Source organism: Eleutherodactylus coqui, chromosome 12, assembly GCF_035609145.1.
Source record: "Eleutherodactylus coqui strain aEleCoq1 chromosome 12, aEleCoq1.hap1, whole genome shotgun sequence".
NCBI lineage: Eukaryota > Metazoa > Chordata > Amphibia > Anura > Eleutherodactylidae > Eleutherodactylus > Eleutherodactylus coqui.
In genome coordinates this window covers 77,744,582-77,770,535 of record NC_089848.1, presented here as the reverse complement: position 1 = coordinate 77,770,535, position 25,954 = coordinate 77,744,582, and the positions used below count along the sequence as shown (strand labels likewise).

At 42.4% G+C, this 25,954-nt stretch overlaps 1 protein-coding gene across 1 annotated transcript; it reads right to left on the bottom strand.

Moving 5' to 3' along the window:
- Window positions 1-330: 330 nt before the first annotated feature.
- AQP1 (aquaporin 1 (Colton blood group)) lies at window positions 331-25,442 on the bottom strand. Its single transcript, XM_066585338.1, has 4 exons — window positions 24,940-25,442; window positions 8,030-8,194; window positions 4,199-4,279; window positions 331-3,004 (listed from the first exon to the last, which is right to left on the bottom strand). Exons 1-4 carry the CDS (start codon window positions 25,333-25,335, stop codon window positions 2,828-2,830), a joined length of 819 nt encoding a protein of 272 aa, XP_066441435.1. The 5' UTR covers window positions 25,336-25,442; the 3' UTR covers window positions 331-2,827.
- Between the last annotated feature and the right edge of the window lie 512 nt (window positions 25,443-25,954).

Below are 25,954 nucleotides of genomic sequence, written 5' to 3'. Positions count from 1 at the left end.
TCTTGTGTGCACAAATTTTGCATGTGTAAATACGCCCATGTGACACAGACCTTATTGTATGCTTTGTCACCAGTATTATTCCACCCCGCTTTGTGAACCAATTTTGGAATCTAGAACGCTTCATTAAGGAGGAGCGATTGGCACCGAGTCCTCGTTTATCTGCCTCGATGGTTTATCATTATCCTTTTCACATCATCATAATATACATAAAGGGATCAAGCCCTGTTTTTCCCGTCAAAGTCGCCAGAGGAGTTCTTATGAGTCCTTGTCTTGTCTGCGCCGTCATGCAACATTATCATTCAGACAATGAGAACCAGCAGGAGGCCGAGATTCTGTTAGTAGAAGCTTATTTTATTCCGAAATCATTGTCCCATTTATTTACAGTACTGACATGCGGGATAATAACAGAACATCGCAGCTAAGCCGGAAAATAATTTGTATAATGTGTCGTCCTAGGAGATACCAGTCGCCATCTGACAACTAAGGGAGCATTCGCACTGCGTTTATAAACCCTGTGAGCCTCTTTCTTCTTCCTCTACTTTTTCATAAAAATGTATGCAAAAATATGTTTTTTACAGGATTCGTTTTTTTTTAATGAAAACACATACTGCAAATAGGGTATACAAGGGTGGTCAAAAATATGGAAACGCCATACGAAATCTATGGGACTTTAACCATTAGCACTGAGCTGCCCTTTTGACCCCTGCTTGACTGAGACCTTTCCTACCAAATTTGTGTTTACTTCACCTCTTGCCCTGCTCTGGGTGGTTTTGGGAGCCGGCTGGTAACAGTAGCTGAGTGGCTCAAACCCCTGACCAATGGAACCTTGTTGCTCGGGTAAATGTTCACTTCTGCCCGACAGCATCTGTGTCATATTACCTCGACTTTAAATCGGTCCTTACATGTCTTATTGAAATATGATTTAGAATCCCATGAAACTTAAGCCATGCATTTCGTATGGTGTTTCCATATTTTTGTCCAACCCATGTACGTTTGCATTCGTTTTTACACTTTAGTGTGGGATGCGTTTTTATACTCTACAGTATAAAACCGCATATTTAAAAACGCAGTGGGAAGGCTACCTTACCGTGTTACTGAGCAACGATCGTACAAGGATCGCAGTCTCATCCTGAGAAGTTTAGGGTTTCATACACATTTCGCCATCTGGTACCAGGATCTTGGAACTTAAAGGGTTACTCAAAAGCAATGTTTTAAAATGACGTAAAGAATAAGAGTCCCAGATGTTCTATCGACGGCTGATAGATCTTCCTGTGATTAGTCGAGGCACAGATTGGATATTACTCGTTAATGTCGTTAGGCTCTATTTTTTTATACAGTACGTTGTATTTTCACAAATACATTAAAAAGTACAATTTTTTTTGTCATCCACCCCCCCCCCCCCCCCCCGAAATGTTTTTGTAATCCCGCCACATCATCTAACTTGATCCGGTCCATCGTGCTATCCTTGAGACATTACTGCACTTTTCTACATTTCACATTGTAAATATACATAAAATGTTGAGTAACTTTAAAAAACTCTATACTCCGGTTACATCCAAAGCAGCATTCCAAATTCAGCTGGATGGCATTAAAAACAGATTTGTTTTTTCTCTTAGGCTGTATTTACACGGGCGATGCACCTTTTTATTGGGCCTTACTCTGTAGGCAGCAATGTGACTGAAAAGCTCCACCGATGCTCTGCTGGCCACAAGCCAAATTTGTGAATGCAGCTTTAGATGTAACTGGAGTATAAAACGTCTAAGCTCAGTATAACAATAGATTCACAAGTTTACTCAACATTATTTGTAGCTTTAAATGGTGACATTTTGCCTAAAAGTGTAATTTTCCTTAAAATGCCCTAAATTCCCTATTAATTCAGCAAATGCTTCCCTGCATTATATGAAATATAAACACCTTACCACTTATAACCCTCCATATTTTACACAACATGCAATCCCCATCTATCTGAAAGAGGCTGTACAGTGTTTGTTAAACATGGGAGCTTTCTTATAAAAACAGCGCCACCCTTGTCCACAGGTTATGTGCAGTACTGCAGCTTGGAGTAATTAAAGGGAATAGCGCTGAGCTGGAATAGTACATATAACCTGTTCACAGGGGTGGAGCAACCATATTTTTCTGTCCCTATACAACCCCTTTAATTCATCCTGTATTTTTCAGATTTGTACAAATATTTAACTTCCTGTGATGCAAATATATTTATCTTATTGGATATTTTATGTTTCAAGTCAAGCAGAAATAAAAATTACAGAAAGGTTAGAGAACACTTGATGCATAGGATCATCTCGTTATCTAATTTTATGACCTTAATAAAAAGCGTTTAGAATTTTTCAGATGTAATACCCTTTACTGCCATTTACTCAAGGGGCGCTATTTCAGGCTTTTTACCACTGATTCTACTAAATCAAGTCATATCAGTATCCTGCCTCCTATGACATCTTGCAATGCAGTAAATATATGTGTTGATCTACATAATCCCGTGATCACCGCTTAGGTTATCCCCAAATGAATTTTAAAGCCACCCCCTCCACCATTGGTGGCCCACTAGTGGTATGGCAGTGCCAAAGATATGCAATGTAGCATGCAATTGCATATAGAAAAAAGTGTAATATTGTACAGTACATCTTGTATGTAATCATGAGGTTAGGAAATACATGGCAAAAGCTAAAAAGAAGCAAAAATGGAAAAACAAACTGCAAATAATAAAACTCATTTTGGAATATTTCTGTTTCTTTTTTTTTTTTTGTACAAATAAGTCCATAATACTGACGTCTCCAGAAGTTTTTTATATATTTTTTTGTACTTTTCTTTATTTTGGTTTCATCTCCATGCGGGCGTTGTCGTCTCCATCCAACTCGTACTCTTCCACCTGTCCGTTAGTCCACACCTTTAGGCGGTCTGTTAAGTCGCTGGTTCTTGGCGCTAAGATGAAGTCGTAAATAATGGCAGCAGCTGCTCCTCCTATCATTGGTCCAACCCAGAAGATCTGGTGGTGGGGAGGGGAAAGATATGTTTAGATGAATCCAAGCAGTACTGATAGAGGGTGGAGCATGACAGCTCTCCCTCAGAAGTAACTATACCCTTCCGACCCATATTATAGGCCATTCACTCACCCGGCCAACAACCTACCACACACTGATGAGGGGCAAAAACCCTAAAACAGTCTGTCTGTACATGGTTATCTTTTCCTGCTTTGGTTTATATCCCCAGTCATTGTCACAAGGCTTGTTAAAAGATCTGACATTGACTTGCAGGAATGCTGCATTCCAATAGGTGGCGCTGTAGAGGCATTTTTCTATTTTTCCATTTGCATAAATTTCCCAGAGAAGCAGGGATGGTCTTATATGTCTCCTCCCACCTTCTAGATACTCTCCCTAAGGAGAAACTACACCCTTTCTGACCCACAGGCATTCAGAAAACAGCAATCGATTTGACACCCTCCACCCCCTAGGATCCTGCCCAGGGCAAAACAGAGGATAAGATTAGCTTACAAAGCTCCATGAAAGGAACCTTTACACGTGGCAATTATTGCCCAAATTCTTTCTGGAAACGGAATTTGGGCGAAAATCGTCCCGTGTGCCCACCAACAGGGCACTGAGCGAGACATCGTTCACTTGTCGGAGTCACTTGGTTTGTACTAGAACTAAAAACCAAGAGACTATTCAGACATGTAAAGAGGAGCCGCTCAACCATGCTGCCTGCTTACTGTGAATAGAGGCAGACGGGCCACAATGATCTACAGCTCCACCTAGCAGGGCTGTCGGGCACTTATGCACCTGCCAGTCGACCCTTGTAAAGGGACCTTAAGTTTTAAAGTATTCCACAACTTGGTAGGACCTCTAGCTGTTCCTACAGGCGCTGCATGAACCTAAACTAAATCAGCATAAAATCTCTCCCTCGCTATTTCCTTCCCTTTCTAGCACCTCTAATAAATCATTCTTAAATGTTTAGTCTTTACTGTAGTTCTGGCATTCGTTCATGAACAAGAGAGCTCTGGATGAACAGTGCTAAAGGTTCCTTCTAAACAAGGGGCAGCTGCAGGTGACTGAAGGCAGCCAGTTTAGCTTATGTTTATTATGTGACTGCTATTCCTCCTGTTGTCTCAGGTTGTCTTATAGGTTCACCAATGGTCAACTATACCATTTCTTTGCAGATAATGGCAGCACAGATGGAGCCTTACCCAGTGATGCTGGAAGTTTTTAGCGATTACTGCAGAACCAAATGACCTTGCAGGGTTCATTCCACATCCAGTATAATCAATCTGTGGGAACAAAGCAATGAAGAACAGTCAATATTACTCAAGATCTGCAGGTGGAGCAGATTGTAGCTCATAGACAACATGTACAGCTTCATGTATTTAATAAATGTAATGTATGAACTACAAGAGAAAGAGAAGTGTTATAGCAGTTCTATTCTTGTACACAGGGGCGGTATTATAGTAGTTATATTCTTGTACATAGGGGGCAGTATTATAGTAGTTATATTCTTGTACATAGGAGGCAGTATTATAGTAGTTATATTCTTGTACATGGGGGCAGTATTATAGCAGTCCTATTCTTGTACACAGGGCGGTATTATAGTAGTTATATTCTTGTACATAGGGGGCAGTATTATAGTAGTTATATTCTTGTACATAGGGAGCAGTATTATAGTAGTTATATTCTTGTATATAGGGGGCAGTATTATAGTAGTTATATTCTTGTACATAGGGGGCAGTATTATAGTAGTTATATTCTTGTACATAGGGGCAGTATTATAGTAGTTATATTCTTGTACATAGGGGCAGTATTATAGTAGTTATATTTTTGTACACAGGGGGCAGTTATATAGTAGTTATATTCTTGTACATAGGGGGCAGTATTATAGTAGTTATATTCTTGTACATAGGGGGCAGTATTATAGTAGTTATATTCTTGTACATAGGGAGCAGTATTATAGTAGTTATATTCTTGTACATAGGGAGCAGTATTATAGTAGTTATAGTCTTGTACATAGGGGGCAGTATTATAGTAGTTATATTCTTGTATATAGGAGGTAGTATTATAGTAGTTATATTCTTGTACATAGGGAGCAGTATTATAGTAGTTATATTCTTGTACATAGGGAGCAGTATTATAGTAGTTATATTCTTGTACATAGGGGGCAGTATTATAGTAGTTATATTCTTGTATATAGGGGGCAGTATTATAGTAGTTATATTCTTGTACATAGGGGGCAGTATTACAGTAGTTATATTCTTGTACATAGGGGGCAGTATTATAGTAGTTATATTCTTGTATATAGGGGGCAGTATTATAGTAGTTCTATTGTTGTACATAGGAGGCACTATTATAGTAGTTATATTCTTGTACATAGGGGGGCAGTATAGTAGTTTATTCTTGTACATAGGGGACAGTATTATAGTAGTTATATTCTTGTACATAGGGGGCAGTATTATAGTAGTTATATTCCTGTACATAGTAGCAGTATTATAGTAGTTATATTCAGCTGTTACAGCTGTGGCAGAGAAGAATGATTTGTCTTCTGTATGTTCTCAAGGGGGTCGGCGCTGCTGCCGCCGGCCCCATTGAGCGCATATAGAGAAGAGAACAGGAATCGCAGATCGCAGATAGGTGCGATCTGCGATTTCTGTTCTCTAATTTATCGGATGAGCGCATAAAAAGCGCTCATGTGTCCGATACCATTGCAAAGCAATGGTTTTAAAAAATCGCCGGACGCATGCGCATGCGCAAATCGCGGCAATAAACGCCCGTGTGACTAAGCCCTTATAGTAGTTATATTCTTGTACATAGGGGCAGTATTATAGTAGTTATATTCTTGTACATAGGGGCAGTATTATAGTAGTTATATTCTTGTACATGGGGAGCAGTATTATAGTAGTTATATTCTTGTAGATAGGGAGCAGTATTATAGTAGTTATATTCTTGTACATAGGGGGCAGTATTATAGTAGTTATATTCTTGTACATCGAGAGCAGTATTATAGTAGTTATATTCTTGTACATGGGAGGCAGTGTTATAGTAGTTATATTCTTATACATAGTAGGCCGTAGTATAGTAGTTCTACTCTTGTACATATTGGGCAGTATTATAGCAGTTATATTCTTGCACATAGGAGGCAGTATTATAGTGGTTCTACTCTTGTATAAAGGGGGCAGTATTATAGTAGTTATATTATTGTACATAGGGGCAGTATTATAGTAGATATATTCTTGTACATAAGAGGCAGTATTATAGTAGTTATAGTCTTGTACATAGTAGGCAGTATTATAGCAGTTATATTCTTGTACATAGGAGGCAGCATTATAGTAGTTATATTCTTGTACATAAGAAGCAGTATTATAGTAGTTATATTCTTGTACATAGGAGGTAGTATTATAGTAGTTATATTCTTGTACATAGGGGGCAGTATTATAGTAGTTATAGTCTTGTACATAGTAGGCAGTATTATAGTAGTTATAGTCTTGTACATAGTAGGCAGTATTATAGCAGTTATATTCTTGTACATAGGAGGCAGCATTATAGTAGTTATATTCTTGTACATAAGAAGCAGTATTATAGTAGTTATATTCTTGTACATAGGAGGTAGTATTATAGTAGTTATATTCTTGTACATAGGGGGCAGTATTATAATAGTTATATTCTTGTACATAGGGGCAATATTATAGTAATTCTATTCTTGTACATAGGGGGCAGTATTATAGTATTTATATTCTATTATTGTGCATAGGGGGCAGTATTATAGTAGTTCTACTCTTGTACATAGGGGGCAGTATTATAGTAGTTATATTCCTGTACATAGTAGGCAGTATTATAGCAGTTATATTCTTGTACATAGGAGGCAGTATTATAGTAGTTATATTCTTGTACATAAGAAGCAGTATTGTAGTAGTTATATACTTGTACATAGGGGGCAATATTATAGTAGTTCTATTCTTGTACATAGGGGGCAGTATTATAGTAGTTATATTCTTGTACATAGAGGCAATATTATAAAAATTCTATTCTTGTACATAGGGGGCAGTATTATAGTATTTATATTCTTGTACATAGGGGGCAGTATTATAGTAGTTCTACTCTTGTACACAGGGGGCAGTATTATAGTAATTATATTCTTGTACACAGGGGCGGTATTATAGTAGTTATATTCTTCTACATAGAAGGCAGTATTATAGTAGTTCTATTCTTGTACATAGTGGGCAGTATTAAAGTAGTTCTACTCTTGTACATAGGGGCAGTATTATGGTAGTTATATTCTTGCACATAGGAGGCAGTATTATAGTAGTCCTACTCTTATACATAGGGGGCAGTATCATGGTAGTTTTATTCTTGTACATAGGGGGCAATATTATAGTACTTATATTATTCTACATAGGGGGCAGTATTTTAGGTGTTATATTCTTGTACATAGGGGGCAGTATTATAGTAGTTATATTCTTGTACATAGTGGGCAGTATTACAGTAGTTATATTCTTGTACATAGAGTGCAGTATTATAGTAGTTATAGTCTTGTACATAGGGAGCGGTATTAGTTATATTCTTTTGCATAGTAGACAATATTATAGTAGTTATATTCTTGTACATAGGAGACAGTTTTTTAGTAGTTCTTTTCTTGTACATAGACGGCAGTATTATAGTAGTTATATTCTTGTTCATAAGAGGCAGTATTATAGTAGTTATATTCTTGTACATAGGGGGCAGTATTATAGTAGTTATATTCTTGTACACAGGGGGCAGTATTATAGTAGTTATATTCCTGTACATAGGGGGCAGTATTATAGTAGTTATATTCTTGTACATAGGGGGCAGTATTACAGTAGTTATATTCTTGTACATAGAGGGTGGTATTAAAGAAGTTACATTCTTGTACATAGGAAGCCGTAGTTATAGTAATTATTGTGTGTCCTTTACTTAGTAGTTGGTACTGCCAGGGAGTACATTGGCCAGTTGGTGATGGTGAAGGTTGAACAGGCTGTAGATGTACCATCCAGGAGTAATACTACTTTTCTTACCGCAATTAGATGTCCTAGGGCAACAGAAAGTCCAATCGCCAGAGGGATGGATCCTGAAATATCGTGTCTTCTTCTGTCTGTGACAGCAACAACACACAGCACCAACTGGAAAGTGACCATGATCTCCACTCCCAGACCCTGTCCTGCCGACACTCCTGCACTGAGCTGAAAAATGCAAGAAGTTACAGATTATATTAACACACAGGCTAGACCTAGATACACCAATGCAGCAGGCAATACAATAATTTATATCTTAAGGTACTGCATGCATTAGTTCTATCAGTGTTGTATTACAGTTTATCGTAGTTTACACCTAAGCAAGGAGCGGTGCAAGGAGAATCATCATTGGACAATCAAGCAATGGAAGAACACTCTACGGAGTGACAAATCACTCTGCACTATCTTGAAATCAAGTGTAGAGGCTGCCCAGAGAGCAACTTCTGCTTGTGTTGTGCTAACAGGTAAGTACGGTGGAGGTTCTGTTATGGTCTGCGGGTGTGTTACATGGCATGGCCCCAGTCCGTTGGTTGTAGTGACAAGAACCATGAATACGGAGGTGTACTTTTACATTGTAGACAATAATGTGAGGCTGACAATGTGGTAATACTCTGGAAATGGTGGGCCATACTTTAAACAAGACAATGCGCCTTGTCCAAAATCCAACCACTGTTTTACGTTGCTTTGAGGATATGGATGTTCCACAATTGGACCGGCTGCACGGAGTCCCCACCTGAATCTACTGAACATCCCTGGGACAAACTGGAATATCAGGTCATGAAATATGAACATTGAATCTTCTTTGAGAGAACTTGCAGGATGTTTGCAGGATGAATGGAGGGAAATACCAGCTGAAGTGTATCAGATGTTAGTAGAAAGTATGCCATAGAGAGTATCTGATATCATTAGGAGCCCCATTAAGTATTAGCTTATGGAAATAACTACTTCTGATTCTTGCTCAGGTGTCCAACTACTTTTGGTACGATAGTGTAAACCCTGAAAAATCACAACTTTTTTGTAAATATTACACATTTAACATGATTCTAAAGTAAAATGTCAATGAGAAAGGAGAATCCAAGCCTTGTACACATAGTATAAATGTAAACCGATTAAGCCGCATTTATATTTGAGATCCCAGCCAGAATACACAATTTATACTCTCGTCACTCTCTCTGGGCCATGATACTGTAGACAGATTACAGCGCCTCTGACATTACACGCCGTAAGCAGCACGTTTATCGAGCCAGCAGACAACGCTCCAAAATTCTGTAACCATGGAGTCCATTATGTGAATTCTCTGCCTATAACCAGCTCATTAATAATCAACCTTTTATTTTTTTTTTAGCGGTTACTTTACGACGCGCTATATTACAATAACACTGGAAAATCTCCCCGTAAGATTAGGAATGTCCAGCCCTTTTTTTGTGTAAACGAGCGAGGATGCCATAGCGACTGCATCAAAATGTTTATCGGCACTTTTGGGCACTTTTTGTTGTGGTTCCATGAATAGAATTTTTTCTTTCAAACTAATTCCGAGCGAATTTTCCACCGCCGATATGGTAACGCAGATCTACTTCCATTGGTGTTTTTGTGCATTAAACGAAGGTCTCATGATTTCATCGGGGAGGGGTTTTATTTAGAGTCATCGCTCCTGTTGTTTATTACATGCACGAGGCCAGAATCAGGATAAGCCACTCTTTCATCCCCAGGGCAGGCGTGTTCCCTACAAATACGCACACACTATAGCAAATGTCCTGGCACAGCGAGAGGCTGTAGAAAATCTATGACTAAAGGCCTCTATTCATGAGAGCCCCCGGTCTACATTCCTCTGCTAACCTTTAAAAAGCATTGCAAGCTATAGGTATTCTGTCCTGCCATTTATCGGAGAAATATCACAGCTTAAGCATGCTAAAGGCCATTCAACCATTAAGCGGTTCAGCCCAAATTTGACAGGAGAGTTTTGGGTGTTTTGAACTTTATCCAACTTTTTTTTTTTCTCCACCGTGGGGAAAAGTCTATTTGTATTTGTTCCCAGCTTGTTAAATGTAACATGATCACAATAAAACATTTTCATCTTCATTTTATCATTTCAGCTACAAAAAGTAATAGTGGATTTATTTAAGTAAAATAAATAATAATTAAATGCGTCCTTTTTTTTGTGTGTTGGCTGCCAGTTATCTAAAAAATATCGCTACAGGCCATGAAATAAATTTAGGTGAATTTTGCAATTTATGTAAGAAAAATATGTATACAGAATATATTATAAAAAATAATAATTATTAATAATAATAATAAATTGCAATTTTAAGAGAAATCCTAAAATACATTATGAAATACTATCAGATTATTAGCATTAATTATTTTCCAAAGTGAACTGTCCATTAAATGTTGTGTAAAAGCACAATATGCCACATCGGTAATACCGAATCAGTGTTTTTCTAATAGATTTAATAATCAAAATATGACGATTTTTGGCACAAGCTGTGGTAGAAACTGTCTTACATGTACTACATTTATTATATGTTTTTAGCATTTGATGCAATTTTTAGTGTGTATTAAGCCAACTAATAGGTCACATAAGCGTATACTGGACAGTATTAAAATTCAACAGATTTACCATCCAGCTTGGATGAAGTTGGCGCATTTTAAGACTGTCTGACCTAGTTTGCACTGTCTTTTAGATAGTATTAGTAAATGTGCCTCACTGTCTTTTTTCTTTAAATTGGCGATTGCTGAGAAAAATAACACATTTACTGCCTGCAGCACAACTACCACAATCTGTGTGTGATCTCTCCCTATACGGGCCATCTGGATATCTTTCTAGAATAGGGACATTATCGAAGGAGCTCTGCCATGTCTCCTATGTGAGGGCAGCATAGGGTAAAGAGAGGGGTCGAGATCAAGAATATATAGTTTGCCAGGATTTGTCTCAGTATTTTCATGTAAAAAGCTGTTTAACTGCTGCCATAGAGAAAGCTGTGAGTCCTTCTCCTCTATCCACTAATAGAAAAAGACTGAGCCCTGCTTTGCTCACCCATTCATAGAGAAAGCTTGTGAGTCCTCCTCCTTCCTGCCGCACACAGTCATTGACAGTTTGTGCTATATAAGGTTTTGTAAAACTGTCAATCACTGTGTCATTAGTGGGCAGGACTCACAGGCTTCTTCTAAGGGTGCACAGGGGAGCAGGACTCACAGGCTTTCTCTGTAAGTGGGCATGGGGAGCAGGACTCACAGGCTTTCTCTATGAGTGGGCAGGGGGGAGCAGGACTCACAGGCTTTCTCTATGAGTGGGCAGGAGGAGCAGGACTCACAGGCTTTCTCAATGAGTGGGCAGGGGGGAGCAGGATTCACAGGCTTTCTCTATGAGTGGGCAGGGAGAGCAGGACTCACATGCTTTCTCTTAGTGGGCAGGGGGAGCAGGACTCACAGGCTTTCTTTATGAGTGGGCAGGGGGAGCAGGCTTTCTCTATCCGTGGGCAGGATGAGCAAGGCTCACAGGCTTTCTCTATGAGTGGGCAGGGGGATCAGGACTCGCTGGCTTTCCCTATAAATGGGCAGGGAGAGCAGGACTCACTGGCTTCCTCTATGAATGGGTAGGGGGAGCAAGACTCACAGGCTTTCTCTATGAGTGGGCAAGGGTGCAGGACTCACAGGCTTTCCCTATGAGTGGGCAGGAGGATCAGGACTCTCTGGCTTTCTCTATAGGTGGGCAGGGGAGCAGGACTCACAGGCTTCCTCTATGAGTTGGTAGGGGGAGCAGGACTCACAGACTTTCTCTATGAGTGGACAGGATGAGCAGGACTCACGGGCTCTTCTCTATGGGTGAGCAGGATGAGAAGGACTCGCAGGCTTTCTCTATGGGTGGGTAGGGGGAGCAGGACTCACAGACTTTCTCCATGAGAGGCCAGGGGTGCAGGACTCACAGTCTTTCTATATAACTGGGGACGGGGAGCAGGACTCACAGGCTTTCAATGTGGGTGGGCAGGAGGAATAGGACTCACAGACTTTCTCTATGAGTGGGCAGGGCAAGCAGAACTTACAGGCGCTCTCGACAGGTGGGCAGGGAAGGAGGACTCACAGGCTTTCTCTATGGGTGGGCAGGGGGAGCGGGACTCACAGGTTTTTTCTATGAGTGGGCAGGAGGAGCAGGACTCACATGCTTTCTTTATGAGTGGGGAGCAGGACTCACAGGCTTTCTCTATGAGTTCTGCTAGTAGTTAAACAGTTTTTATATGAAACTACTGAATTAAATCATAGAAAATTACATGCTCTCAAGTAGAGATCAGACAGATTCCTAATGATTACCACCTGCTTTGAGAGATATACATGTAAATAAACATAGAAAGAAAAATAGATAGATAGATAGATAGATAGACGAAAATATACTACATGTAGAGAGTTCAAATTTTTTGAACAGAAATCATTTGTAGAAAGAAATGTAGCTGAATTCTTGAAAGTCGCTCCAAAGAAAAGTTTCCACTGGGTTGGCGAAAGTTCATCAGTCGACAGTCTATTAAGTAACAGTGCTTATGTCAAACTAATGTGTCTTCTACTATGTGCCAGGTCTGAAATGAACATGAACTTATTCACTCCCTTACAGTATCAAGGTCCCTTGACAAAACATTACAGATGTGTTCAGACAACGTCCTGTGCCACAGTTTGTTTAGTCTTTCAGTAGCTTTACAATGTGTTTTGTGGTGTTAAGATAACAATAGTTTTTTTTCAATGGCTTAAGATAAGACAACTAGTTTCTGAATGTTATCACAGTCAGCTTAAACCTGGCTATATCTGTATGTGCGGCCCCTTCATCATTTTTAGATGTGTAGCTCAGAAAAATCAGACCCATAACAAACGTGCCAAACAATCCCCAAAAATACCACCATGCGATGCCTAAAGACTGTTATATCCATATAATGCCACCATACAGTGTGCAAGAATAACGATGGTACTCAATGGCTGAGTCTAGTTTTCCATAAAGGACTGTTTTGTCCAACTTCCTGTCCCTTAAGGTGACCATACACTTCTGATAGAAGTAGGCTGATTGTTGAACAACCGTTAAACAAACAATTGTTTCACAGATGTAGCTATATACATTTAAACCCTTTGCAATCCAATTTTGGATTCAGGGTTTCCTAGGGGGCTTTCTCTTCTTGCTATTTTACAATGGCGCCATCTGCTGACTAGAGCCAGTACTGCAGTATGTGACATGCTGGAAAAGCCCCCGACAACAAAGCGGCCAGTAATATACAGTAAGAATACCCTGCCGGACGTCTTCTGACATTGGAGCTGTACAGCCTTCAATCAGAATGTCTTCAGATGTCAGACAGTGGATTGGAAAGGGTTAATCTATATAGGTTATCACAGTCCTTCAAACCGATCATACGTGTTCAATGCAATTGGTGGACGGTCAAAAGATCTTTTTGGCAACATCCTTTCAAACAAAGATTATTTGCGGACGAAAGATCTTTCGCCCAACTATTGGACTATTAGAGAATTTCAAATGTGGTCAAACACTCAACCTTTCTTAAATGCGTCATCAGCATCTGCTATTGCCAATTCCTGTGGAGACACGTTTCACATATTCCTGGCTCTAACAGTAAAGAATCCCTTCGTAACGTGAAATGAAATCTCTTCTTTTTCCTACAAAGCGTGACATCAAGACTATAGGTCACTCATCATCTCTATTGATGTAGTGTATACTCTGCTTGTGGTCTAAAGTCCCTTGTATTTCAATGGTGGCTGTAAAGTTATCAACATTCTGCAGTTGGCAGCCGCTCCCAGTAGCTCCATTATGTCTGATCACTAACATTAATATGATAAGTTGTTACTTTTTCCCTGGCGACTTGTAAATTGATACAGGATGTCATAGGAACAAGGGGACAATGCAACAACATTATCTCACCCTGCAGGTGTTAATATGGATGCAAGGGTTTGCCAAATATTTGGAGCTGATTTTCATCATATCTCCCATTCGAGTCAGCCCATCTCATCTTTTGAAGAATGAGCCCTAGGCTCTGCCAAGTTTTTGCAAATAAACCGATGACAATTATTGTCACTGAATGAAAACAAACAAGTTTAGTCTTAGATGGTGCCAAGAAAAACATTGAAGTAAATTTGACGCAAATTTTTAAAGGGGTTTTCCCAAAACTTAAAATTACTACACAACCACTCTGGACTTGGTTGCTGCTGACCAGAACATGTGACGGCTGCAGCCAATCACTGGTTATAGAAGGTCACTGGTGTGGCCAGTGATTGGCTGTACAGTCACAGGTCCTGGTCACCAGCAAACAAGATGTACAGTGGTTGTGGAGCAATTTTAAGTTATGGAAAAACCCCTTTAACATAATGCCTACACATTGGATGTGAGCAAATGTAAATTCTTTGAGAATTTTTGAAAATTATACTCATTACTTTTTTTTTAAATTAAAACATTTTTACATTTCTAAAGTTACCCCATAGAAACCTTGAAGGAAGAGGCTTCATTTTTATTTATTTGCCCATAGACTGTTTCCCATATACTTACCTGTCCAATGGTGATCCGTTTCTGCACTTCGGCTATGCATCACGTGACCTAAGACTTCACCCCTGGCCCTTGGGAGTAGGAACTTCTAGCCCTGAATTCAAGACATCACTGATGATGTTCCATTTCGGGCAATATCGGCTACAGCAGTTACATGAGTATACAAGCATGTCACTGCTGCAGGCAATGTAAATTGAGACCGTCCAGGAGGATAGAGCAACGGTGGGGGTCCATTCCTCCCACTGTAACCAATCCTATACATTATTCAGAAAACCCCTTTAAGAATCACTTTTCAAAAATGTGTTCAGTTTTTCAAAAAATAGCTCTGCCTATAGTGATATATTGCCATTTCTCACTGGGAGGCGTTATTCTCATGATGGTTTTTACGTGGCTAATTTAGCCACGATAAAACATTGCGACCATCTGAGGCATTGTTTCCAATGTATTCATTCAGGTGAGTGATTTTTAGCATGCGTCGGGAATAATAGGACATCAGCAAGAGTCTGATTTTATACATGACCAGAAAAGATAAATCCTTGCCTGAGTCTGGAGAGTCCGCTTAAGCTGTATCAATGCAAAAGTCTCTACCCGTTTACCGGGATATCTATATCCATTCAGCGAGCTCAATAGCTCTGCTTACCCAGTCACCAGGAATGTAAGTCTCCTGCGGCTGTGCGTCATAGCAAAATTGTCAGGTAGATGGGAGAGGAACAAGGAGGCAAGAGTCTGTCTGAAATCTGTCTCCAGCTGAATCCGATTAGGTTGTGCGTCTGGGACCTGTGGTTCTACAGGTTTCCATGAGCACAGCTTCATAGGTGAGGGTTAATTGAGCTGGCTGGGTGTGGTGTTTCTCCAGTCTATCAACTCTAGTCTGCTGCATATTAAAACCAGCATCTCTTGGTAGTTGATGCTGGTCATTTTAGTGCTTTACTTTGTGTTAATCCCACTCAGAGCTGCTGTTATGCCTGCTTGTCTGAAGTGCCTCTCTATCTCCTTCCCCGAGGACGGTCTGGACACTTGCTGTCCCTCCCCTCCTTGTGTTCTGGGGTGTGTGCATTGAGCAGTGTGCGGTACGGTGACTGCACAGGTGCATACACCCACAGGTTTCTCTTTATCCCTTGGCAGGTGCGGCCTCCAGACATCTGATGTCTTGTGTGTGTCAGGATGGTGATGCCGGACACTGTTTCCTGTATGTCCGCATGGTGGCTGACTTTCTATCCCTTTGGTGGGAGGACACTTGGACTAGCTAAAGTTTGCTTTCTGTATGTATGTGAGTTCTGGGTGGGGTTCCTGTTCTATGTGGTATGTCTTACCTTGTGTGTAGGTGGGAACAACAACTTGTCTTGTATGTCTGTGCAAGTGGCCAGACATGTGGTGTATGTGCAGTCCTGTTCTGTGTGGTGTGCATTACCGGGTGTATTGGTGTGAACAGCGACTTGTTCCGTATATCTGTGCAGCTGACTAGACATGAGGTGTTAACTGTCATGTTCTGTGTTAAGTGTGTGAACAGTTGCATGCCCTGTGTTTTGTACATATCTCCAGGTTCCTAATCAGGGATAGCCAGGTCTGAGATGGAGACAATGGGGCTGTCCTTGTCAGGACAATCACCCCGCCTTTAGGCAGGAGTTCCCCACTTCCCCTGATTAGTAAGTGACAGGTGTCCTTCCATCTTTGCCTGGAGAGGTGCACTTAGCCTGTGCAACACTATGAGTGGTGTTTGCAGTTTTATTAGGACACCATCTTGCATCCTTATTGAGGCGTGGCGCTTTAGTGCGCTGCATGGACGTAAGAAATCCTACCATCATTTCAAGGAGTCTGTGCCCTAAGGGCAGTTACTGCTCCTTTGTAATATGACACAGGAGACTATCTCCAGCTCTTCTCACTACAGCGTAGGTGCATCTCTTGGCCACTTCCAATTGCTTTCCCACTCAGAGAGCTGCTCCTTGTTCCCAGCCCCTATTAAAGCCCCAGTTCTACTATATAGTAAAACATCACATAAACAATGAAACAATTAATGTAAAGAAAGAAAGAAGGAGAGGAGTGAAGCGTTATGGGTAAACAGACCGTCCTGTATGTGGGTACTGCTATAATACAGTTATTAGCTACTGGCCCATTTGGGATCACTCCGATGGCCTGGAGCAAGTCATTAGTTAGTAAACTACAGGTGCAGCACAAGAGAGGTATTGGAGACAGGAGTGAGGGGTTGTGATGAGGGGGGAAGATAGACAGAGGTCTCTTGCCTATTGGAGAACCTAATTGCAAAAATAATTTCCCTTTTTATTGTGTATGCTGAGATTATATTACATATTTAGTTTTATTGTATACTAGCGTACCCGTCGCGCGTTGCTGCGAAGACAGACATACATACATACTTCGTTTTTATATATATAGATGACGGCAGCAGCGACCACTGAGGTTTTGTAGGCCGCTGCTTCCCCCTTCCAGACTGAATAAAATAGCCGTTGTGTGAGAATCGCTGGGGGGGGAGACATTCTTACTGCTGGGAGAATTGCTGGGGGGGGGGGGGAGACATTCTTACTGCTGGGAGAATTGCTGGGGGGGGATGGGAGACATTCTGACTGCTGGGATAATCACTGGGGGGGATGGGAGACATTCTGACTGCTGGGAGAATCGCTGAGGGGGGGGATGGGAGACATTCTGACTGCTGGGAGAATCGCTGGGGGGGATCGGAGACATTCTGACTGCTGGGAGAATCGCTGGGGGGGATGGGAGACATTCTGACTGCTGGGAGAATCGCTGGGGGGGGGATGGGAGACATTCTGACTGCTGGGAGAATCGCTGGGGGGGATCGGAGACATTCTGACTGCTGGAAGAATCGCTGGGGGGGGGGATGGGAGACATTCTGACTGCTGGGAGAATCGCTGGGGGGGGAGCGGAGGCATGACTGCTGGGAGAATCGTTGGGGGGAGGGGGGCATGGTGACTGCCAAGAAAATCTCTGTGGGGGAAGGGGGGCATGATGACTGCCAGGAGAACCGCTGGGGGGGAGCCATTATGACTGCTGGGGGAACCACTTGGGGGGAGGGGGGCATTATTATTGCTGTCGGACAGCTGGGGGTGGCATTGTGACTGCTGGTGGACCACTGGGGGGGGGGTATTATGACTGCTGGGGGAACCGCTGGGGGGGGGGGAGCGGGCATTATTACTGCTGGGGGACCGCTGGGGTATGTCACTCTTATTACTGCTGTGGGATGTCACTATTATCGCTGGGGTGAAGGTGTCACTATTACCGCTGGGGTATGTGTACATGTGGCAGAAATGGGCAGGGCTCTTTCAGAATAGACAGGGTGCAGATTTTGACTGCTTTTTAGATGCGGAAATGCTGCAGAATTTTCCACAGAAATCTCCGCTGAGGACATTCTGCAGTATTTCCGCGTCCAAAAAGCAGTCAGAATCTGCACCCGGTCTATTCTGAAACAGCCTTGTCCTTTTTAGAACGACGGGGGTAAAATCATACGTTGTGATAAGCCCCGCCCCCTGACGTGTTGGCACTTTGCGATACATAAGTGGGTTTTGGGTTGTAGTTTGGGCACTCGGTCCCTAAAAGGTTCGCCATCACTGGCCGAGTACATGTTTGCCCACTTCCAACTCCAATGGAGACTGACTGTAAATGGCTGGCGTGCTCTAGTATTTATGGTTCCAAGCTGTACGTGTCATTGCATACAGTCTATCTATCTATCTATCTATCTATCTATCTATCTATCTATCTATCTATCTATCATGGTTATTGCATACAGTCTATCTATCTATCTATCTATCTATCTATCTATCTATCTGGGTTATTGCATACAGTCTATCTATCTATCTATCTATCTATCTATCTATCTATGACATCAGGAAATGAGAGAATTAGATTTTGTAGGCCGCTGCTTCCCCCTTGCGGGCTGAATAAAATAGCCGTTGGGTGGAACATACAATTTATCCGGCTGCTGTGGCTTCTTAGGAAGATATCCTAGTACTTGTTTACCCACTTCCAACTCCAATGGTAATTGGCTGGCGTGCTCTAGTGGTTCCAAGCTGTACGTGTCATAATAGAGCCTTAATGACATCACAATGCAGCTTTATAGAACATGTTGGGGCATGTTCAAGGGCGTCCGATGTTGATGACATCACAATAGCAGGTGGCTTACTTATTCGATCTACGTGGGGGGGCGTAACTTTCGACGACGCTCGCGCGCCATTTATCGTAGGATATTTGTACTATGCCTATAATCTTCCCAGGAGTGTACTTAACAACTTCCCAAAGTTTCATGGCGATCGGATGAATGGTGTAGTAGCGCATAAAGGACAAACAGACACGCAGACACGCACGCAGACAGACATACATTCAATTTTATATATATAGATTGTCTCTGCAATGTAATAAACTCTCCGCCATACCAGACCATGACTTACAGTAACACCTACAGGGTCCTTATCAATGTTATGGTAAAATGCCAGGATCCCTAATGTTTGCCTCTGAACTCCAAGGTGATACAAAACACCTGTGTGATTTCCAGAGCTATTCATGGCTCCATTTAGAAACCGTCAGGTGCAACATAAGCGCAGCCTGGGCCACTAAGGACACACAGAGGAGAAGAGACCCCATTCCCCGTAACTATTGTAAAGGGCCACACTCCATGGTCTACTTCATCACAGCACACATAGTTACTTATTGACCGCTCACCCTGCCCCTTGCTACCCTTAGTTGGAGAGAACGATAATGTTGCCCTCATTGAAGAAAACTGCAGTGTTCCTCAAAACCTAAGGAGTGGGTATATTTGCTGATGCCCAAATCATAAATTATGACATGGTTCAGGTATTAGCAAACCAAAGACACCCATCTGTGGTGAGATCTGTTTGACACTTTGGGACTCATCAATAGAGAGTTGGAATCTGGCTGTAATAATCAATAGAAAGGTAGGTGGCATTTCAGGTAATACATCCTGAAAACTGCAGCTATTTCTCTTTCAGACCGTTCCTCTAAAGACCTATTTAAATGAGTCAGTCTCGCTACAGAGGACATCTTCATAACCCAACAATCTGTGAATCCGTGAGAGACAGATCTGGTTTGTCCTATATGACCTCATCAGCACAAATAAAGAATCTAGTTAGCTACCTGGGATCTCTGCATACTGTTCAAATAAAATTGGACTGAGTGCTAACTAGTAGGGAACTTTTAAGATGTCTTCTAAGTGTCCAGTAATCCACTGATTCTCCATTAGAAGATTCTGGATCCCAATGATACCGCACAGAAGCCCACAACACTAAGCAGGAATCTTATCCTCCACTGATGAGGTCTGAAAGGTTGAAACAGTCCTGTTCATACATGTGTGCCTTTAGTTAGTGGCTACTTTGGTCTCCTTGTAAGGTTCTCTGTTTAGTGAAGCACTGATTTACTCTACTGGGTATTCACATTTTGCTCAAGGAGCATTGCCTTTAGCTTCCCTACTTTCCTGCTGGTTCTCCTCAAGAAATGCTGAGGATTTCCATGAATGTAATTATGGGCAGTCACCGCCAGCCTTTTGAACCACAACGCCAAAAAACATCTGCCAGGTCTAGCACCTTATGTGGAAATTGTTCCATCACCCGTCAACCACAATGTTATGAAACAATAGGAAATTGCTGTGGGCGATGTAGCTCCCGTGGGTAGTGAACGTCAGACATATGACATGAATTCCTTGTTTGCTGCAGGCTTGGCAACATCTGTTTCTCCAGCTGGTTTGGAATCGTCTCCACCAGACAGAGTATGCCAAGGTATGCGATTCCAGCTACAATCCCCGACAACTAGGACCGAAAATCCCAGTGAATATAAGCATAATGGGGGGTCATTGGCAGCTGGGTGATTGTAGACAGTGACCTCTCTTACTTGATGCATCATATGACTATTCGATCATCATGAGGCTGGAGTAGCTGGTCAACAATGGACTCTTGATGGGATATGCCAACTGTCTAATGTCCATTGGACCTGACAAACCCTGAGGTGTGGACTGCTATCTGCAGAAAGCAGAAGCCTATAGGATGGGTTCTAGCATGATCCATTTGCTTCCGCTGGAGACAGAGGTGTTACAGCCACTTATGTCTTCCGGCATTTGCACCCATTGTACATGCAGTCTGATGTGCGGGCAGCATGTTATAGAACAGGAGATGCCACAGTAAGTAGTTTGACATATAGTTTTGTGGCGAAAGACTCAACATTGCTTGACTTGATCTGAATCGTTGCTCTCTCTATGCTTAGGAGTCCAATGGGTGGTGCTATTCAGTGATTGACAGCCTTTCCTGTATGATGATATATAGAGATGGCATTCAATCACTGACAGGACCGCCCACTGGACTCCAAAGCCCAGAGTAAGCAGATTTTTAGATCAATCAATGGCAAATTATACTATATCCTTCCCCACAAAACTATATATCCATCTGCTTAGTTCTTCCTGCTCTATAACGTGATGCCCGCAGACCGGACTACATGTATAACCTCTCATATTCCCTTTAAAACACATCTTTGGGAGATCTGGACACCATGAAGGTGTTTGCTCTAGTACACGGGAGTCCCGTATGCCCTCTTCTCATCTATGTGGGGATGCTTCCTCCCCCGCAGTGATGTCATGGTGAATGGGGCATTGGCTGGGCATGAGCTCAATGGGGCTAACGGAAATACTCAAGTGCTAGCCACTCGGCTATATCCGCAATCCCATTAAAAATGAATGGGACGGTAGCAGACATGCATGACTGTCACTCCATTCATCCTACGGGGGTTCCGTAAACCTGCAGGCCAGGGGACGGGAGACCCATTGTCTTGGGATTGGTGGGGGTCTCAGTGGTGAGACCTCAACTGATCAACAAGTTAAGGCCTCTCCTTTGGATAGGGGATAACTTGTAATTGTGGTAAACCTCTTTAGGTTGACCATAGACATACAGTACTTATCAACCCCAAATCCCCCCTAATGTGCAAGTAGGACTCCTGTTTTATTTCAGTGGGGGGAAAGAACGACTGTCAGACATTGTTTCAGGCGATACTGAGAAACCATAGCGGAACTCCCAAACAGAAATGTGATGGAACCATTCACTGTCATGAGTGAAGCAGATGACACTTTGATGTCCATTTAACAAGGCTTCCATTTGTTTCAGTCAGATTTGGAGGACAGGATAACATAGTCAACTACCCTATTCTATACTTCAAATACAAGGTGGGCCATAGAGAAGTAGCCACCACACTCTTAGGACTCCTTCACACGAGCGCTGTCCCCGCGCTTTAAAGTCGCGAGCAAAGATGGCGGCTATACAGCTGCAAAAGATCGCGTGAACGGGTTAATTCCAGCTACTTGAAATAGCCCGTTCACACAATCGGAGGTGCGGGCTGCATGTTTTTCAGCTCCCATAGGAGCTTATGGAAAGCACGCAGCAAAGATAAGACAGGTCCTATCTTTGCACCACGGAGCTCGAGACGGGCATAGCATCGCAGGTCCAATCTTTGAGACCTGCGAGTGCTTTTCGCGGCGACAATTCCGCAGCTGAACGCTTCTATAGGAAACAATTGTTTCATAGCGTCCATAGCGCCCGCGGCAAAGAGCTCTTATAAGGCTGTCTTAGGGTACGTTTACACGTAGCAGAAGTGCTTAGGAAAACACTGCTGCTAATTTCGCAGTATTTCGGCACTGGTGCGGACACACAGCTGATTTCAGAAGATACAGTGCTCACATCCGAAGTCTTCACGCAGGCAGCGCTCCCCGGAGAACGGTAGTGAGCACAGCGCTGCTAGTCAGGTGATGCCACTTCCACGTCACCTAACCAGCGGTGCTGCGCTCACTACCGACCGCCGGGGAGCGCTGCCTGCGTGAAGACTTCGGATGTGAGCACTGTATCTTCTGAAATCAGCTGCGTGTTTGCATCTAAGTCAAAATCTGCACCGTTTCTGGGAAAGCTGGGTGATAAGTGGCCTCCGCTAGAATTCACACCAGCGCTGTCACCCGGCTGTTCCAGACACCGGAATGGTAGGCTTATATATGAGGGAAGATTGCCCACTCACAGGCCTGAGAGCTGAGCAATAGAGCCCGTCCAGCCCGTAGATTATCACCCAGCCTGTAGATTGTCACCCAGCACGTTGATTGTCACCCAGCCTGTAGATTGTTACCCAGCCTGTAGATTGTCACCCAGCCTTTAGATTGTCACCCAGCCTGTAGATTGTCACCCAGCCCGTAGATTATTACCCAGCATGTTGATTGTCACCCAGCCCGTAGATTGTCACCCGGCCCGTAGATTGTCACCCGGCCTTTAGATTGTTACCCAGCATGTAGATTGTCACCCAGCCCGTAGATTGTCACCCAGCCTGTAGATTGTCACCCAGCCCGTAGATTGTCACCCAGCCTGTAGATTGTCATCCAGTCTGTAGATTGTCACCCAGCCCGTAGATTGTCACCCAGCCTGTAGATTGTCACCCAGCCTGTAGATTGTCACCCAGCCCGTAGATTGTCACCCAGCCTGTAGATTGTCACCCAGCCTTTAGATTGTCACCCAGCTTTCCCAGAAGAATCTAGAACTGAGAAACAGCTGAAGCCCCTGACAGAGGTGGCAGACCCCAGGACTTCTAGCCGCTGCTCCCTTCTAGTGAGCCATGTGTGTTTCCTGACAGTAAGCAGCTCCGAAATTGTTCCCTAGAGAACTGCACAGATCCAGCAGCTGACAGGAATACTAATATGGGATGCGGACGCAGGAGAAAGAGTTTATCTGCAGCCGTCTGTAGCGAGAATGTGCCTGCTGATAACAGCACAGAGAACATATGTATGTGTACACGCCAACTAATCTACATACATGTACAGGTCAGAATAACGCAACTCATGGTGATATGTTATCAGACTGCGGTGTTACATAGGACTGCAGGTGATATTTACCACATTATCTGTACTCAGTTATCACTGTGTTATGTGTAGTGTTACATAGGACTGCAGTGGACATCTATTACATTACCTGTACTCAGAGAGTTATCACTGTGTTATCTGTGGTGTTACATAGGACTGCAGGTAGCATCTATTACATTATCTGTACTCAGCTATCACTGTGTTATTTGTGGTGTTACATAGGACTGCATGGAACATCTACTACATTATCTGTACCCAGTTATCACTGTGTTATTTGTGGTGTTACATGGGACTGCAGGTGACATCTACTACATTATCTGTATTCAGAGAGTTATCACTGTTATCTGTGGTGTTACATGGGACTGCAGGTGACATCTACTACATTATCTGTATTCAGAGAGTTATCACTGTGTTATCTGTGGTGTTACATAAGACTGCAGAGAACATCTACTACATTGCCTGTACTCAGAGAGTTATCACTGTGTTATCTGTGGTGTTACATAGGACTGCATGGAACAAGTATATAATAAATATAGGTCAGCAATTTGTTTGATTTGCAGTTCTCTGCCCATCGAGGTGCTTAAATAACTCACTGATTATCACCCCCTTCACCCCCCTTTCCCACCCCCTGTACTATATCCGCTGTTCTGGATTAACCAATCAGATGGATCGATTGATTCATTTATTTGCCTATCAGTGCCTCATAATTTATCATTGCTTCTCGGGACTGAGAGTGTGATCTTATGGGGGGCGCTGTCTGCATCATACAGACATCATCCAGTGGATACGCTATCAGATTAGATGCATGCAGTAACCTGCAGGTGTAGCAGATCTGAGAGGGGGTTCAGGTCTTGCTGACGCGCGATCATAGCCTGAAATTGGCCTAACTTGGAGTATCGGCAATGTAGTAGATGATACCTACAATCCTACGTAACACCGCAGGTAACATATGGCTATAGCATCGATAGCTGTGCCCAGTAACAGACTCAGCTCTGCTGCATCTGTACATTGTATACACCACAATATCTCAAAAGAAGTGCAGATTTAATTACATGATGTCAGCAGTTTCCTGCTTAGACCAATTTATGTACTTGCTTTGCAATATGGACCGCCACCACCACCACCACCACCCACCTTCCTCGCTAATAGTGCACATTCACTGGTCACACGTTTTTAAAACCATTTCCATTGTGTGACTCATTCAAAGGCAGTACGGCCAAATATATATTGTACCGCTCTCAGGCACACAAGGTTTATGTACTGCCATTACTGGCAGGTCTGTAGGATTACCTGCAGTCCTATGTAAAACCACAGATGGCAAATCAGGATATTCCTATGATCATTGGCCCATGACAAACTCAACTCTGCTACGACTGACAAATTCTGAGTGCTAATATACATAAAACAATGCTCTATACATACAACATGATTAATAGGTTATTCTATAGTACAATATACTACAAAATACTACAATATAATATAATATGATGCACAACGACCACCAATTTTATGCATTTCACGTGATAAAGAATAACTTACCGAATTCAGACCAAAGGAATTGCCTTCAACACTGCTGGTGATGCCGGACAGAATGGCGGTGGCGACAACGGCGCCCAGGCACTGTGCAATAATGTACATTATAGCCTTTAGGATGCTGATCTGACAGCTGAGGAGGCAGCCCAGAGTGACAGCAGGGTTCAAGTGGGCACCACTAATGTGCCCCACACTCTGCGCCATGGTGGCAATGGCCAGCCCAAAAGCCAGGGACACTTTCACGATGTCTTGGGTCCGACCGTTGGTTTCGTTCAGCGGCGATGGGATAGGAAAACTAATCCCAAGAGCAGCACCAATACTTATAAAAACGAACATAATCATAGCTAAGAATTCGGCTATCACTGCCCTCCAGAAGGCTTTCTTCTTGAATTCGCTGGCCATTTTGTTTTAAATTGGGCAAAATTTTTTGTTTTTTCAAAATTAAAGACAAATTGCAAAAAAAAAAAAGTCTAATAATTAAAGTTATTTCCTACAAAGTCGGGGCAGGATTGTGAGGATAAGGTTATAGTGTTGTGTTATTTATAGGGGTTGGGTGGTCTGTGGCCGAGGAAAGGGGTGTTCCACAAAAGAAGGAAGGAACATTTACATAGAGGCCGTTGTAAAAAAAAAGAAAAGCTGCCACCACCGGCTGCCAAGTCCTCCCAGCACTTTCCATCAATTCTTCTTTCCCTCCCGGCTTTCTCTCAGTTAAGATAAAAAAAAAAATGCATTCACTGCGCTGAGACCTCACTGTATAAAACATTCCAGCCTCATAAGATGCTCACACCACATGCTGCCGTCCCGGGGGAATGTGTTATTGTTTGTGACTGCTGTATATATAACTTTTGACATTTTAAGGTGTGTCGATAATATTTTTATAATTTGCAAAAACTTTTCTAACTTTTTTTCTGCTCTAAGCAGATAACATTTTATCAGCAGGAGCACATTTTAGGTTTCAGCTTTTTTTCCTCTTTTAGAAAATGTTGCTATTCATAATTTTTCAAAAACAAGTTATTTTTAC